We start from the raw sequence: 18,279 nt of genomic DNA, 5'->3' as shown, positions 1-18,279 counted from the left end.
GTATACTGAGACATGGAGCTCTACCAGCGGTACACAGCACTATTGTATGGCATGGGCCCTCTGTTTCTGTCAGAATTGCAGTACTTGCACAAGAACACCAAAAATGTGCTGCACCAGCGGTTGCAGAGGTACACAGGCAAGGAATTATCTACACTACCTGACAACCACACAAGCGCCCATCTATCTAGCTAATATCTCTCATTACACAGGAGAACACTGAGCTGCGTCTGTCTCCAGCAGTGACATGGATATAATGGCGCTGAGGGAACATGGCCGCTTTTTGTATTGAGAGGACATGTGATTTCTGCAGCCAATTGCAGAAGCCGTTATGTCTGGACAGTGTAGATGCTTCCTGCACTATGATTGGCTGGCCGCGCTTTCCTCAGTTAAAGTTACCGTCCACAGGAAAAAAAAAAAAATTGCGCCTCTGATTTGACCAGTTGTAAGCTCTCCACAGCCCCCACACTCACCTGGCACATGTCACCGCTCATCATACACTTGCACTATGCTAACAAAACTGTTCAAAATGCCGTGGTCACCCTGTATTCGCGGTCCCACGCAAATTCGTTGAACTTTTCCAATTTTAAGAAAATTTGCTCGCCTTTGCGATCACAAATCCGAATGTGCCATATTCGTGCCGAATTTGAAACTTTCGAACATTCGCCGAACAAATTCGCTCAACACTAGTAACAGGGTACTAAGATCTCTAAATAATCAAGCCCATATCAGTGCCTGTGCTAGACCTTTGGTGATGATGTCAAAGGTACTTGCTGGGCTACTACAGTAATCTACCGAGGACTAGAGCAAAGAGAATCAGCAATAGGAGAAGGATACAAGACCCGGCCCTGGAGCTGCGACAAGTGAGTAATTACGTGATAGTGGAGGTTCCCTGGTTTCCTAAGGCGGTAGAGGCATTAAGGAACATGCCCATATATTGCCTTGAATTCGACCACAGCTGATCTTGTTGTAATCACAGGTAACTGTACAGATGTGCCCACCCTCACATTTCTGTAAAAAAAATTGAAGGGCTTTCAATTTTCATGATACATATTTAATAGATCATCAGGTCATGCTAACAAAACCCTTGACAGTCTGTGACCCACATCACAATTACTGGGTGGCCAAATATTGGCACATAAAGCATTAAACATCTCTTTATAGTATCATGAAATCATCATTATTTAAAAGCTGCTCATCTTGTCCTATTTATCTTGGGATATGACGAGCTACGAGGAAGGACATATCTATATATGTGTAGTAAGGTCGCTTTTTAGGCTTTCCATAATTGCTGCAGGTTATATTTCTCAATGTGTGGTTATATCATTTTTTATTTTAATCCATAGGTATTGCATACTTTGAAACATTTGAATCTTTTTGGTGGAAGGGTTTTCTCAGAGTACGGAGATCTGTTAGACAATTATGAAATTCATAACCACATTATAGTCAATCAAACGTTGCACTCGAGCGTTGTTGGTCACATTTCACCTATAATTTTAGATAACCTCAATCTGCCAAACGTCTTCATCAACGACAGTTTAATTCAGTGGAAAACCATTAACAATGAGCTAATGTATTATCCTGGAGATACTTTGGGTTCAGGCTTTATAATTGATACATTTTCTAATTAAGAAAAAACTGTGTCTCTTAAATTTAGAAACCAAAGTCCCAATGCACAAAAAGTTGTCTACCAGGAAGTAGAAAAGTCCCAGGAAATTCCATCTATTTTTGCTGTTATGGCTGTATTCCTTGTTCTGAAGGAGAAATATCCAACACATCTGGTAGGTGCTACTTCTAGATTCTACCTACATCTGAGCCTTGGTCACAAATTCAGTCATAGTATGTGATATTTCTTGTCTTCTTTCCTATAGACAATGAAAACTGCAGGAGATGTCCTGACCATGAGTGGCCCGATGAGAACAAGACTCAATGTGTCCAAAAACTGGTAGAGTTTCTCGCTTACTCTGATTATGGAATATCACTGATTGCTTTATCGGGATCCATTTTACTTTTTATTGTGGCTACAGTAATATTGGGGATTTTTATTAGATATCAAAACACCCCAATTGTGAGGGCAAATAACAAGAACCTGAGCTTTGTTCTCCTGGTCTCCATCATGCTCAGCTTCCTCTGTGTCTTCTTGTTCCTGGGTCATCCTATGGATAGTACTTGCATGTTACGTCAGATCTGTACCGGAGTACTACTCTCAATATCCATCTCTTCGTTGTTGGCCAAGACAATAATGGTTTACATCGCGTTCAAAGCCACCAAGCCTGGAAGTGTGTGGAGAACATGGACTGGAGTAAACCTCCCTAATTGTGTGCTCCTGATCTGCTCCTCCATCCAGGTGGTCATCTGTATGAGTTGGATGACCCTCTGTCCACCCTTCCAGGAGCTGGACACACAATCTTATAGGGAGAAGATCATAGTTCAGTGTAATGAAGGCTCCGATCTTTGGTTCTACTCGGTTCTGGGTTATATGGGGATTCTCGCTGTTGTTAGTTTTATTACAGCTTTCTTAGCCCGGACATTACCGGACAGTTTTAATGAGGCCAAGTACATCACCTTCAGTATGCTCGTGTTCTGTAGCGTCTGGATAGCCATGATCCCGGCTTATCTCAGCACCAAAGGCAAATACACGGTGGCCGTGGAGATATTTGCCATCTTGACCTCTAACACTGGACTTTTAGGCTGTATATTTTTCCCTAAATGTTACATAATTCTCTGCAGACCTGAGCAAAATACAAAGTCCTATATACTGAGCCGGACTGCGTGAGGTTGTAGATTATTCGATACTTGTAGATTTATGTCTCGTTTATTGCTGGGTAAAAAATTATTTTATGCTGATGTAGATTATTAAACTAAAATGTAATTTAAGTTATCACTTTGTAAATGGTCTGTGTGAGAAAACTAAAACCAGGGGCCCTTCTGTAAGGTAGTATGTACTAGATGATAGTCGTGTGACAAGGCTGAGAGGGTTTTTGCTCATCTGGACAGGTTGTGCATCTGTAGGCACAGCTCCGTCACTATGGCAGTATCCTTAAACACTAGTCACAGCAGCTTCACCTCAGGAGCTCCGGGCATGGTATTCCACCCCAAACTACAAGAATTCAAAGAGAGAAAAAACTGAGTAGATATGAGTGCCACATGGGAGGATAAGTATTTCCGGAGGATTAAATATTACAGTATAAAACTTATATCTTATTGTGCATAGTGATGAGCGAATATGTTTGAAAAACAAAGTATTTTTACCACTTTGGCTAGCATACTGGTCTGTATGATGAGTGGGGGGGCGTGTTTTATGAGGGGAGGGGCTGGGGAGAGCTGACAGGAGTTCAGAACCACAGCGTGCTTGTAAACTTTTTTTCACCCTAACTTTATGTGTGCAAATCACGGCTAGCCAATCAGGGCGCAGGAAGCATCCACACTGTCCCGACACAAGGGCTTGTGCCATTGGCTGCTGAAAACACATGTGCCTCTTTATATAAAGAGCGGACATGTTGTGTTAGCGCCATTTTGTGATTAAACCAGGTCACAGAGACAGCTGCTGATAGTGCTCCTGCATGCTGAGAGATTTTAGCTAGTTAGATAGGCGGTTGCTTCTAAGTCAGATAGTTTAGGTAGCTAGTGTGCTGTATGGTTGTGAAATCGACCTTCCAGCAGTTTTTTTTTTCTTGTGCCATTACTGAGGTATCACAGACAGTGTAGGAAAGACAAAGTGCAACATGAAGAGATGAGGGGAAGGGAGCCAAGACACTAGGGAAAGGGGGATTAGAGACCTCCTAGGCTGATCTAACATCACACTGTCTCCCCTACCGTCCCTAAATCAGTTCCTCACCAATTGCCGAACAGGAAACCTAAGCCCTGTATCTCCCTAGAGCTTGGCCCTGGATAGGGAAGGGGGATGGGCTCTGGTCAGTCCCCACTAACAACTAAAGACAACAAGGGAGACAAACCTGGGGGGGAAGCAATTTAGCTTGAGCCGACTTCAGAGAGATTACACCAAATGTCCTCCAAGCACCAGAGAAGAAGTAAGCAGACTGCAATAGCTCCAAGCCTTCACAAGGGAACATGTGAATATCACTGGTGCCTCTCTGTAGCAAACTGAAAGCATTTAAACACCCAGGCCTGGGTGTCAATCGGAGCAGGAGGGAGGTAGCCGCTGGGTCCTAGAGTGAGACAGATTTAAAAAGGCATCTGTAATGCCAAACAAAGTGACTTTCTGCAACCAGCTGCAGAACGACTGTCTGCTTCATCTAACACAGCTCGTGACAGTACCCCCCACTTATACGAGTGGGATCTGGACACTCAGGACCAGGTTTCTCAGGATAAGAAGTGTAAAATGAACGAACCAGCCTGGGAGCATTCACCTCTGATGCTGAAACCCACATTCTCTCCTCTGGACCATAACCCTTCCAGTGCACAAAGTATTGTAGGGAACAACATTGGAGACGAAAAGCTGCTGGGTTAATGATGGCGGCTATTTTTTAGGGACCAATAAATCTAGGTCCCAGCTTCCAGAAAGGAACCTTCAACTTGACATTCCTGGTAGCCAACCACACAAAGTCATTTACATTCAGGTTCGGACCTGGCAAGCGTTTTCTGTCAGCCATACATTTATACCTGTCTCCCATGATCTTTAAATTACTCAGAACCACAGCCACACCGAGAAGGGTGACAAAGCAAAACGTTCCTCCTCTGGAACTCCCGAAGCTCCTCACCCACTAAAAGTACCAAACTGTGGGTGGTAACCATATGCAACAAAGAACGGTGACCTACCAGTGGATTTTTGCCGATGATTATTAATGGCAAATTCTGCCAGCGGTAAGTAGGATGCCCAATCCTCCTGATTTTCAGATACAAAACACCTGAGGTAGGTCTCCAAATTCTTATGAACGCGCTCAGTCTGTCCATTCAACTGAGGATGGAAGGCAGAGGAAAAGGACAACTGCACCCTCAGTCGAGAGCAGAATGCTTTCCAGAACTTGCAAACAAACTGGGTCCCCCAATCTGACACCATTTCGGAGGGAACCCCATGAAGCTTCACAATCTCATTTATAAACACCTGAGCAAGAGTCTTGGCATTTGGAAGTACTGGTAATGAGACAAAGTGAACCATTTTACTGAACCTATCTACAAACCACCAAAACCACCATTCTGCCTGCAGAAACCGGTAGGCCAGTAATAAAATCCATGGACAAGTGTGTCCATTGCCTGCTAGGAATAGGTAGCGGAAGAAGAGTACCAGACGGACGGGTATGTGACACTATAGAATGCGCGCAAATACTAAAAACAGATACATGTTCAACCACATCTCGATGCAACTCCGGCCACCAAAAACGACGAGAGAGGAAGTCCGCGGTTGCCTTACCACCTGAATGACCAGCAAGCACAGAGTTGTGATGTTCCTTAATTACTTTGCAGCGCAGATTAGATGGTACAACAAACCTTCATAAAGGGAAGAACAGGGACCATCTGGCTTGCCTAGGGTTGAGACATTAAGCTGATTGGAGATATGACAGGTTCTTATGGTCAGTTCTTAAAACGCCCAATATATGCATTCTATATAATTCTTTATATATATATAACGATTTTTTTGTCTAAAAGTTTTTTATATAAAAGTTGTAGTAAACATGGTGCAGGAATATTTATTTTCAAAAACTTTCCTTTTCAACTTTACTGATTACCCCAACAATTTTCATATATTATTTTTTCGGAAGAATGTTTCTTGCAGACATTTTGACACAAGTAGTACAGAAACGCTCAGATTTCCTTTCCTTCTTTGCTGGACAAATATAACAGCGCTTTCTTTTTTTTTCTCTTGGCTCTGGATGTCCCTGAAAATGTATACCACATCGGATCATAGCTTCCGTAATTTGTCTTGGCAAGCATTTCGTGTTGCTTCGCTCCATCATGGTAGGCATCAAAAGTTCATAGCAAAGTTCCGTCAAGTATAGACGTCTCTTGTCCTTCCTGTTGGCATGGAATTCTGGATGAGTTTCACTATAAACAATATAGCTATTGAGGGCTGACACATCAAGGATATTATAAAAAATGACTACAGGCCAACGTTTTGTCTGCCTCTTGCACGAATACTCTCCAATCATTTCATCCATCTTGTCCACACCTTCTTTTGTTTAATTATAATGCAGTATGATTTCAGGTTTCTGTTTCCTGTCATCGGTGTCAATACTTCCATCATGATGCATTGTACTCAGTAATATCACGGATTTTTCTTTCCTTGCTTTATAAGATACCATTGTTGCTTGATTGCAGAAACCAAAGACACTCTCATAAAGTGGTCGCTTAGGATTGTGCTTCATGATTGGAGGAATTTCGCGGCGGTTTGGCCTCATAGTACCAACAAGTGTGAGTTTTATCTGAAACAAAAATTTGCCCAGTTCCAGATTGGTAAAGTAGTTGTCCATTGTTACATTTTTTCCAGAATTGAAAATTGGTACTGCAAGTTTTTTTACTATGTCAGAAGACAGATCTTTCTGGACTGGAGCATCAGCTTCTTTGCCACAGTAAATCAGACCATTCATGCCATAATAGCTTGTAGAATCACACATCCAGAAATTTTTTATGCCATACTTGGCAGGTTTACTGGGCATATACTGAATGAATTTGCAATGTCCCCTAAAGGCAAGAAGTTGCTCATCCACTGTCACATTGTCATTAGAATGGTAAAGCTTTGTACAGTTTTTGATGAAAAGATTCCAGATGTAGCTAATAGGGGCTAATTTATCTGTTTCCAACCTCACAGGACGAGTTCTCTTACCATCAAAATGAAGGGTTCTCCGAATATTCTCAAATCTATTGACTGACATTGTAGCTTTCTAGTGTGGATCTGAAAAAGGGTTCAGAAATAATTCTCTGATTGGAACATCGTACGATTTTGTACACCCTGCCAGAAGAGTAAGGGCAATATAATCATGTAATTCCTCTTTTGTTATATTTTTCCATGTTTTTTTTCTTCCTGAAGTGATATGTTTTCCTTCAAAGTAACAGTGCAGACAAAAAGACTGAGGATCACATGTAAACCAAGTAGAGGCCTAAAAGGTCCCAGGTATGTGAATATGGGGTAGTCCCAAAAAAGAGTTGTTTTACTGAAATGCCTATAAGATAAAAATATATGAACAACTGGAAATTACTAACAACTATATACCTGAGGAATATCTAGAGTTTCAAAATTCTAACTAAAGTAATCTTGCAGAAAATAGAAAACAAGTAAACTAGCAGGCCTGCGAGGCCCAACGTATGCGTTCTAGGGTTAAATGCTACTGTTCTACCATTTATGAGGACTCTTGTCAAGTGTGTCTGGTCAGCAAGTGAAATGTAAGCCGCTTACCAAGGGGGTCTCTCACAGATCACAGCGGACCGAGGACAAAGGATACTATAGTCACTTTCTTGGGGTAACTCCTTTTTACTAAAGACTGGAACTGGGTTGACCCGGCAATGCAAATAAGGAACAACAATAAATCTCACACATACCTAGCTGAATATAGCTAGGACCCTTGCGCTACACAACCGGCAATCCCAGGATGTACTAACAACAGAACTATAATATTGTTAGAACTCTCCTGTTAGGTTTTTTCTAGTTTGCTGGTCACATGACCTTTTTTGCCTATTTAAACTTGCTCCGCTCTTCTGGCCTTGCTGGACTTCATTGTAATTTCAACTCTTAAGTTAGCCAGGTTCTTTGTTACCTTACTCCGTCAGTTTAGCTAGGTCTCTTGACCTCTATTTTTCTATGTTGTTTGTCTGTCCTTTTCTGCTACAATTTCTGCTAGGAGGTGTCCATCTTACTCCCAGTCCCTAGTTCTTGTAGGGATCCCTCCCTCACATCTATAGGTCGTCGTACAGACTAGCTGAGGACTTTAGCGGGTCTGATCGGAGGATCAGGTTCCCCGTTACATCGTAGGGATCAAGCTTAGTTCTATTGTAGGGACAGATCTCCTGTCTTTCCTTAGTGCTTGTAGCAAATCATAACAGTAAGTCCAACCCAAAAATTTCTCTAAGGAAGGACCTCCAGTTTCCATCATGGTGTCGGTTCAGGATTTGGCTCAACGCTTGCAGGAACTCTCTCTGGAAGTGGCCGAGCTCCAACAACACGGGAGTAGCTGTTCTGGAGCGCATTTTGTAGAGCCAAAGGTACGTTTGCCTGATTTATTTTTTGGTGAACAACAAGATCTTTTTTCCTTTAAAAATGCTTGTTTATTGTATTTTCATTTAAGACCCAGATCCTCTGGTGATGAATCACAGCGCATAGGGTTCATAATGTCACTTTTGCGCAAGGAACCTCAAGGATGGGCCTTTTCTCTCCAACCTAGTGATCCGTGCTTTAGATCAGTGGATAGTTTTTTTTCTGCTTTAGGGTTGTTGTATGATGATCCTGATCGTGTCTCATCAGCTGAGATGGAATTGAGACATTTGAGGCAGGGATCAGGTAATGTGGAAAATTATTGTACTCACTTCCGTCGGTGGTCTGCTCAGGTGGGGTGGAACAATTCTGCTCTGAAAAGTTTGTTTCTTGCAGGGCTAGGTGAAAGGGTTAAGGATCTTCTGATTGCTTATCCTATACCTGGAAACTTGAAGGAGGCAATGCAATTAGCTATACGGGTGGACAGGAGACTGCGTGCAAGGGGTAAAGAGAGTAAATCCTCTGCCATGTCAGCTCCGAGTTCTGAGAGGGTCTGTACTGACATTGGGGAGCCAATGGAGATTGGGGCGATGTCACCCCGCTCTCAGGAAAAAGACCGCAGATTTTCTGAAGGTTTGTGCTTTTATTGCGGAAAATCTGACCATTTCATTAAGAACTGTGTGCTTCGTATGAACAAATAAAAATAAAAGGTCAGTTACGCCCGTATAGCCTGTTTAAATACTAAGGGGGTATTTCTTTCTGCTAATACCGCTGCTCAGGAAGAATTAATTGAATTTCGGGTATTTGTGGATTGTGGTTCTACTCTGAATGTGATTGATGGGGGATTCTTGGAAAAACTTAAATTAAAACCCAAACCTTTGTCATCCCCTATTGCTGTGGTTTCTGTCGATGGTTCTCCCTTGAAATGTGCTACTCACAAGGTTTATGAATTTTCCCTCACTATTAATGGTATTCACCAAGAAAATTTGGATTTGGTGGTATTAAATAAGTTGCCTTCTCCAGTAGTTTTGGGTTTGCCCTGGTTAAAATTGCACAATCTTGTACTGGATTGGTCTACCAATGAAATTAAGTCCTGGAGCCCTAAGTGTTATAACAAGTGTTGTAACAGGCGAATTGCTGCTGTGGATAAAGGGGAATTACCTGTACCTATTCAGGCTCCTTGCAGAGAGAAGGCTGAACTGCAGGTGGATGCAGAGCGGGTCTTTGCACACAGGTGAGAGTCCAGGTAAACGGCAGGCAGGTAACAGGTGGGGAATCCCAGTGTAAAGAAGCAACAGGCAAGATGCAAGTCCTTCAAGCTTGGCAGCAGGTAAGATACAAGATACACAAGCAAAGTATAGTTGGCCAGAGTCTCTTTATATATATAGCAGGAAACAGGAGATATCAGACAGGATACAAGATGGCCCCCGAGGCTGTCAACTCCATTTTGGATAAGGGCAGAACCAACAGAACAGGTATATGCAACTCCATCTTGGATAAAGGCAATACAAATCAGACAGAACAGATACATGATTCAGCTCTTTACATTACTCCCCCCTTAAAGGGTGTCCTCCGAACAACCTTGGAGCCGGTTTGTTGGGGTATCTGCTGTGGAACCGTTCAATCAAATGAGTAGCGTGGATGTTTTCCCGAGGTTCCCAAGAATTCTCCTCCGATGGATAGCCTTGCCATTTCACCAGGTACTGGAGCCGTCCTCTATGAATCCGAGAATCGATGATCCCCTCCACGATGAATTCCTCTTTCCCGTCAATAAGAACTGGATCGGGTGGAACAGGTATGCGTCCAGGAAAAAGATTTGGTACTACCGGTTTGAGCAGAGAGACATGAAAAACAGGGTGTACCTTCAAGGATTTTGGCAACTTGAGTTGGCAGGCTACAGGACTTACTAATTTGCCGATTTTGTATGGCCCAACATACTTCTGCCCCAATTTAGACGTTGGAGTTCTTAGTTTTAAGTTCTTTGTTGAAAGCCAAACCATATCTCCTACCTTGTATGTTGGTGCTGGCTTGCGGAACCTATCTGCCGCCTTCTTATATCTTTCTTTAGCTGTGTCCAGAGTTTCTTTTAAGACCTCTAGATTCTGTTGAAGAAGCGTAATCCGAACGGCTACTGCGGGTACGGATGTATCTATTGGAAACCGTGGAAGAATGCTGGGATGATACCCCTTGTTAGCAAAGAACGGAGACTGTTTGGTGGATGCACTCTGTGAATTATTATACGTGAATTCGGCCAACGGAAGTAAGTTTACCCAATCATCCTGCAAATGACACACGTAGCAACGCAGATACTGCTCCAAAGACTGGTCTGTCCGTTCCGTTTGGCCGTTAGACTGTGGATGAAAAGCAGATGACAGATTTACCTTAATGTCCAGAGCAGCACAAAAGCTTCGCCAAAATCTTGAAGTAAATTGGACCCCTCGATCTGATATCACTTCATCAGGAACCCCATGTAGGCGAAAAACCTCTTGTACAATAAGATCCGCTGTCTGTTTCGCTGTTGGTAAGCCGGTACAGGGAATGAAATGAGCAGCCTTGGTTAAGCGGTCAACTACTACTAGGATAGTGTTCTTTCCTTTTGACATAGGCAACTCTACAATAAAATCCATTGAAATAGACCCCCAGGGACGGGATGGAATAGGAAGGGGTTGCAACAGTCCGGTAGGTGAGGAGCGAGGAACCTTTGATCTTGCACATACCTCACAAGATGAGACGTAATGCTGAACGTCTTTCCGATAAGTTGGCCACCAGAAGAAGCGAGACAAGAATTCCTGAGTCTTCTGAACTCCTCTATGACCCGCGATCTTAGAGTCATGCATTAATTTTAGCACCCTTAATGTAACAGTTTCCGGAATATACAAATGTTGTCCCTGGAACCAAAGTCTATTTTTCAAGGTTAGATTTACCTGGCTGGACGGTTGAATCAGGAACGGGTCTGCAGCTTACGCTTCCCTGATAGCTGTTAATAGATCTTGATTGTGTAACAGACCTATAAAGTTGTTTTCCGAGAGTATGGTTCTTGGAGGTGCAGCCGGGTTTATATCAACCGAATGAATTCTGGATAGTGCATCTGCTTTCCCATTATGAGAACCCGGCCTATAGTAGATAACAAAATCAAACTGATTAAGAAAAAGATTCCACCGAGCCTGTCTGGGTTTTAGACACCTTGCCGACCTCATGAATTCAAGATTACGATGGTCTGTAAGTACGACAATTTGTTGGGATGCCCCCTGCAGCAAATGTCTCCATTCTTTGAATGCCGCTATAATGGCCAACAATTCTTTGTTTCCAACGTCGTAGTTCCTTTCTGCAGGTGATAACTTCTGTGAAAGAAAAGCACAGGGATGCAAAAGATCTTTCTCACCTGTTCTCTGCGAAAGTATAGCCCCTAACGCACAGTCCGAGGCATCCACTTCCACTATGAAGGCCCGATCCGGGTCCGGATGTATGAGAATGGGAGCTGACGTGAATTTAGACTTCAACCTGTCAAATGCTGTCTCCACTTGTGGCGACCAGACCAACGGCGTCTTTTTCCGTGTAAGTTGGGTAATGGGTGAAACAATCTCCGAGAAATTTTTAATGAACCGTCTGTAGAAATTGGCGAACCCAATAAATCGTTGCACCTCCTTTAGTGTGTTGGGAATTGACCACTCCTGAATGGCTTGAGTCTTGTTTGTATCCATGCTGAGACCCTGGGGAGAAATAACATACCCCAAAAATTGAATCTCCGATTTGTGAAACTCGCATTTCTACAACTTGATGTACAACTGATTTTGCCGTAGACGATCCAACACCATTCTCACATGCCGCTGATGATCCTCGAAGTTGCTGGAAAAAATTAAAATGTCATCCAAATAAACCACAACAAAAATATTGAGTATGTCGCTAAATATATCATTTGCCAAGTGTTGAAAGGTAGCCGGTGCTTTACGAAGTCCGAAAGGCATAACAAGGTACTCAAAATGTCCGTAACGTGACCGGGAAGCTGTTTTCCATTCGTCACCAGGGCGAATCCGTACTAAATTGTAAGCTCCACGAAGGTCTAATTTTGTGAAGATTTCGGCATGTCGTATCCTCTCAAGTAATTCAGGAACTAGTGGAAGTGGATAAGAATTTCTGACAGTAATTTTGTTGAGCTCATGATAATCAATACATGGTCGGAGTGAACTGTCCTTCTTTTTCACGAAGAAGATTGGGGCACCGGCTGGAGAGGAAGATGGTCGTATAAACCCCTTAGTTAAATTCTCATCGATATACTCTTTGAGAGTTTTTAGTTCAGGTCCGGCCAGAGGATAAATGCTACCGAACGGAATTGCGGCGCCAGGTAAGAGTTCTATGGGGCAATCATACTGCCGGTGTGGTGGCAGCTTGTCCGCTTTCTTTTTATCACATACATCTGCAAAATCTTGATATTCCATTGGTAGTTTTAGATCACTTACACATGCTGACCCGATTAAAGCTGATTCCCTAGAAGACATCTGCCATTGTGGAAACTGCAATTCCTTTGTTGCCCAGTTGATAGTAGGGTTTTGTAATTGTAGCCACGGTAAGCCTAAGATTACAGGAAAGTGGGGAGAAGAGATCAGCAAAAACGACAGTCTTTCTGCATGGTCCGCCCCAATACGAACCTTCAATGCTGCTGTTTCAAGGTCAACAGGCCCGGATGCTAACGGGGACCCATCCACGGTCTCCATTAATACCGGTGCGATTCTCCTCTGTGGACGTATAACCGTGTTTTTTAGCGAATGCGATGTCCATGAAATTACCACTGGCTCCCGAGTCAACCATAGCAGAGCTAGTAACCCAGCCGGACTGAATCTTTATCTTGAGAGGAATGTAGCAGTGTGAATTTTTCTTTGAGCTCTCCGAGGCCGAAGTAGTGGAGCCTACTGAAAGAACGGCTGCATTCACGGGTGAAGATGTTTCAGAAGCACAGTCGGAGAAGTCGTAATCCTGGTCGATTTCTTTATCCCGAGGAGGACTTTGATGAGAAATTACTGAGGCTTCATCTGAGACGTCGTATTTGATCACTGCCGCCGTAGTCCTGCGAATTTAACTGGGACAATTTGAAATATAGTGACCCGATTTTCTGCAATAGAAGCATAAATTTTCTCTGAAACGATGTTCCTTGCGTGCGTCAGGATGAGTTCTTTGAATTGCATCCACCTGCATAGGTTCCGACTCCACCTGAAGAGAGGATTTACTTTGAGTTTCTCTGGAGGGAGGAGAAAAAGATAGCAAGTTGTTACGATTAGTATCTGCCCATTTCTCTTGCCGATGTTCTGTGAGGCGAACATCTATCGGAACACCATGGTTGATAAAGTCTCCCAGGGCAACAGGTGACTCCCCTCGTGCCAGCTCATCCTTAATTGCAGCGGATAAACCCCTCCTAAACACTGCATGTCTTGCCGAATCGCACCACGTAGTGTCCAGCACCCACCTCCGAAACTCCATTGCATATTCTACGACAGAGCGCTTTCCCTGTTGGAGTGTCAATAGTGCGGCTTCTGCTGTGGCACTCCGATTGGGGTCACCAAACATTTGACCCATTGCAGCAATAAAGTCTTCCAGCGAATTTAAACACAAATCATCAGTTTCAATCAGAGGGTTTGCCCAGGCAAGAGCTTTGCTAGTTAACAGCATTATCATGGTTAATACTTTCGCTCGTTCAGTTGGGAAGTGAGCTGCCTGTGTAGAAAAATACAGTTGGCACTGATTTAAAAACCCACTAAATTTTTCTCTCTCTCCACCAAACCTGAATTGCGGGAGTTTAGGAAAAGCCGGAGCCGGAGTTGGCACTGATATTGAAACCGGAGCTGCAGCTGCAGTCTCTTGAGTTGACAGGTGATTTGCTGATGCGTGAATGGACGAGTCGGCCACATTAGCATTATGATGAATTTGAGTGTCTAATGCCGCTAGTTTTGTTTTAGTAGCCTGCAGGTCCCCATGAAGTCCTGTGATATATGTGCATACTTTCTTTAGACGCACCTCCACAGTATCAGACCCAGCGAACTCCATTCTTTTGAGGCTTGTGTATTCTGTCAAATATATACTTTATACTTATGGAGATCGATAGCGTGGGTCGGAGTGAAGACAAACACGATATATCGTAGTAACAGGATATATTGAGGCAGGCAAGTATATATTATAGCAGGCGGGTATATGCAATAAGCGATAAGTAAACAGTCTTTGGAAACGGTTGTGATGTCAGTACAAACTGATAGATGTCCCAGATCCAGAAACGCACAGTCCACAGAGTCCCGAGCCCGGACCAGGCTCCTTGCAGAGAGCAGGCTGAGCTGCAGGTGGATGCAGAGCGGGTCTTTGCACACAGGTGAGAGTCCAGGTAAATGGCAGGCAGGTAACAGGTGGGGAATCCCAGTGTAAAGAAGCAACAGGCAAGATGCAAGTCCTTCAAGCTTGGCAGCAGGTAAGATACAAGATACACAAGCAAAGTATAGTTGGCCAGAGTCTCTTTATATATATAGCAAACAGGAAACAGGAGATATCAGACAAGAAACAAGATGGCCCCCGAGGCTGTCAACTCCATTTTGGATAAGGGCAGAACCAACAGAACAGGTATATGCAACTCCATCTTGGATAAAGGCAATACAAATCGGACAGAACAGATACATGATTCAGCTCTTTACAGGGACGGCGGTTTACGTCCTTGTCTGGACTTTCGTGAGATTAATAAAATTACTGAACGCAATCCCTACCCACTGCCATTGATTCCTGATTTGTTTAACCAGTTAGTGGGGGCCAAATGGTTCTCTAAAATTGATCTCCGGGGGGCATACAATTTGTTGCGCATGAAGGAGGGTGATGAATGGAAAACTGCTTTTAACACTCCTGTGGGTCATTTTGAGAATCTGGTGATGCCTTTTGGTCTTACCAATGCACCAGCATTTTTTCAGAATCTTATTAATGACATCCTTAGACCTTTGATCAGCAAAAATGTGGTTGTGTATTTGGATGACATTTTGATTTATTCGCCTGATCTGGAGTCTCATTGGCGGAGCGTACGTGAGGTATTGCAGTTATTGATTGACAATTCGCTTTTTGCTAAGCTGGAGAAATATGAGTACGCTGTACAGAGAATTAGTTATTTGGGCTACATTATCTCCAGCGAGGGTTTTGAGATGGACCCGGTGAAAGTTCAAGCTGTGCAGGAATGGCCTAGGCCTATTGGTTTGAAATCGATACAGAGGTTTTTGGGTTTCGCCAATTACTACAGAAAATTCATTAAAAAATGTTCTATTATTGTTAAACCACTGACCGATCTCACCAGAAAAGGTGCTAATATGGTTCAGTGGACTACTGAGGCCATTGAAGCTTTGGTGTTTCTAAAGGAAAGGTTCAGCTCTGCCCCATCCTTATGCAGCCTGATGTGACTAAGCCGTTTTTTGTTGAGGTTGATGCTTCTTATGTGGGGGTCGGTGCGGTGTTGTCTCAGGAAAACAAGGATGGAGTACATCCCTGTGCCTTTTTTCCAAAAAATATTTCTGAGACGGAACTTAATTACGATATTGGTAATCGGGAATTGCTGGCTATTAAACTTGCATTTGAACACTGGCGTCATCTCTTGGAAGGTGCTGAATTTCCCATTCAGGTTTTCACTGATCATAAAAATCTGATCTATCTTGATGCTGCCAAGCGCTTGAATGCCCGTCAGGCTAGGTGGGCACTTTTTTTTTCGCGGTTTAATTTTTCCGTTACTTACATCCCGGGTACCAAGAATGTTAAAGCTGATGCTTTGTCTCGCAGCTTTTCTCCCATGGTCGGTGCTGAGGAGGAGGAGAGCATTTTACAAGAAGGTGTTGTGATTGCTGCATTGGACTCCGTTTTGGAAGATGAGATTCTTAAAGCACAGGAGAATGCCCCATCTAACACTCCCCATGGGAGGTTGCTTGTGCCTAGGACCTTTAGGAGAGATTTGTTTGTTGAGTGTCATGAGTCTCGGTGGGCAGGTCTTCCAGGAATTTCTGAGACCAAGAGACTTGTGGGTCGCAGTTTTTGGTGGCCTGGATGGCAGAAGGAAGTCATTAAGTGGGTGTGTCAATGTAATGTGTGTGCTAGATCTAAGTCTTTGCATCCTCCTGCTGCGGGGTTGCTTTGCCCTCTGGAGGTTCCTAGTGCACCTTGGACACATCTGGCTATGGACTTAATTACTGACCTTCCCCCCTCTGAGGGTTTCACGGTCATCTGGGTGGTCGTTGACCGTTTTAGCAACATGTGTCACTTGGTTCCCTTCATCAAACTGCCCTGCGCTAAGACACTCGCTAAGGCCTTTGTCAAGGAGATTGTCAGACTCCATTGTCTTCCTACTGACATTGTTTCTGATAGGGGACCTCAGTTCGTGGCTCGTTTTTGGCGTGCCTTTTGTGACAGGTTGGGAGTTCATTTGTCATTTTCATCTGGATATCATCCTGAGTCTAATGGCCAGACAGAAAGGAAGAACCAGGATGTTGAGCAGTTCTTGTGTTATTTTGTGGCAGACAATCAAGAAGGGTGGTCTGAGTTTCTGCCGCATGCTGAATTTGCTCTTAACAACCATACATCCTCTTCTGCTGTGTGTTCGCCTTTTTTTTGTTGTTCTGGGAGACATCCGTTTTTTGGGTCATTCTCCAAATTGGTATCGGCTGTGCCTGAGGAGGAGAGTTTTTCCGGTGATTTGGAAAGAGTTTAGACGGATGTACGTGGTAATCTGCAGGAGTCTCCCATGATCTTTAAATTACTCAGAACCACAGCCACAACGAGAAGGGTGACAAAGCAAAACGTTCCTCCTCAGGAACTCCCGAAGCTCCTCCCCCACTAAAAGTACCAAACTGTGGGTGGTAACCATATGCAACAAAGAACGGTGACCTACCAGTGGATTTTTGCTGATGATTATTAATGGCACATTCTGCCAGCGGTAAGTAGGATGCCCAATCCTCCTGATTTTCAGATACAAAACACCTGAGGTAGGTCTCCAAATTCTTATGAACGAGCTCAGTCTGTCCATTCAACTGAGGATGGAAGGCAGAGGAAAAGGACAACTGCACCCTCAGTCAAGAGCAGAATGCTTTCCAGAACTTGCAAACAAACTGGTTCCCCCAATCTGACACCATTTCGGAGGGAACCCCGTGAAGCTTCACAATCTCATTTATAAACACCCGAGCAAGAGTCTTGGCATTTGGAAGTACTGGTAATGAGACAAAGTGAACCATTTTACTGAACCTATCTACAAACCACCAAAACCACCATTCTGCCTGCAGAAACCGGTAGGCCAGTAATAAAATCCATGGACAAGTGTGTCCATTGCCTGCTAGGAATAGGTAGCGGAAGAAGAGTACCAGACGGACGGGTATGTGACACTATAGAATGCACGCAAATACTAAAAACAGATACATGTTCAACCACATCCCGATGCAACTCCGGCCACCAAAAACGACGAGAGAGGAAGTCCGCGGTTGCCTTACCACCTGAATGACCAGCAAGCACAGAGTTGTGATGTTCCTTAATTACTTTGCAGCGCAGATTAGATGGTACAACAAACCTTCATAAAGGGAAGAACAGGGACCATCTGGCTTGCCTAGGGTTGAGACATTAAGCTGATTGGAGATATGACAGGTTCTTATGGTCAGTAATAACAGTAATAGGATGGACAGCCCCCTCCAACCAATATCACCATTCTTCGAACGCCAATTTGATTGTCAAAAGTTCCCTATTTCCCACGTCATCATTTCTCTTAGCTGAAGACAATTTCTTAGAAAAGAAAGCGCATGGATGCCATTTGCCATGGGATGGACACTGAGACAACACAGATCCAACTCCCACCTCCGACGCATCAACCTCCACAATAAAGGGTTGGGAAACATCGAGGTGACTGAGTATAGGTGCAGTGGCAAAACAGTTCTTTAACCCTAGAACGCGCAACCATAGAAATCTATACTTTCACATACCTGGGGCCTTTTAGGCCTGTGTGCAAATAACATGGAGTAACTCAAATAGAAATACTTTTCAAAGTTTATTTGAGATGTGAATATTTCAAAACATTATAATTATGTGCATAAAACAAAAAAAGTAATTACACCGGCTTAAAACGCCCAATATATGCATTCTATATAATTCTTTATATA

The 18,279-nt window shown here is 43.5% G+C and overlaps 1 protein-coding gene across 1 annotated transcript in view; it reads left to right on the top strand.

Moving 5' to 3' along the window:
- LOC141173634 (vomeronasal type-2 receptor 26-like) overlaps positions 1-2,773 on the top strand; it is a 615,830-nt gene extending 613,057 nt beyond the window's left edge. The window contains exons 4-6 of the mRNA XM_073657934.1: positions 1,344-1,567; positions 1,657-1,778; positions 1,869-2,773. Coding sequence (XP_073514035.1) covers positions 1,344-1,567; positions 1,657-1,778; positions 1,869-2,773 — 1,251 coding nt within the window. The remainder of the gene's footprint in view (positions 1-1,343; positions 1,568-1,656; positions 1,779-1,868) is intronic.
- Positions 2,774-18,279: the final 15,506 nt, after the last annotated feature.

This window comes from Phyllobates terribilis, unplaced genomic scaffold (genome assembly GCF_046119375.1).
Source record: "Phyllobates terribilis strain yellow unplaced genomic scaffold, ASM4611937v1 Scaffold_13__5_contigs__length_258822181, whole genome shotgun sequence".
Taxonomy (NCBI): Eukaryota; Metazoa; Chordata; class Amphibia; order Anura; family Dendrobatidae; genus Phyllobates; species Phyllobates terribilis.
Note: the sequence above shows the minus strand (reverse complement) of the source record. Positions and strands in the feature narration are given on the sequence as shown.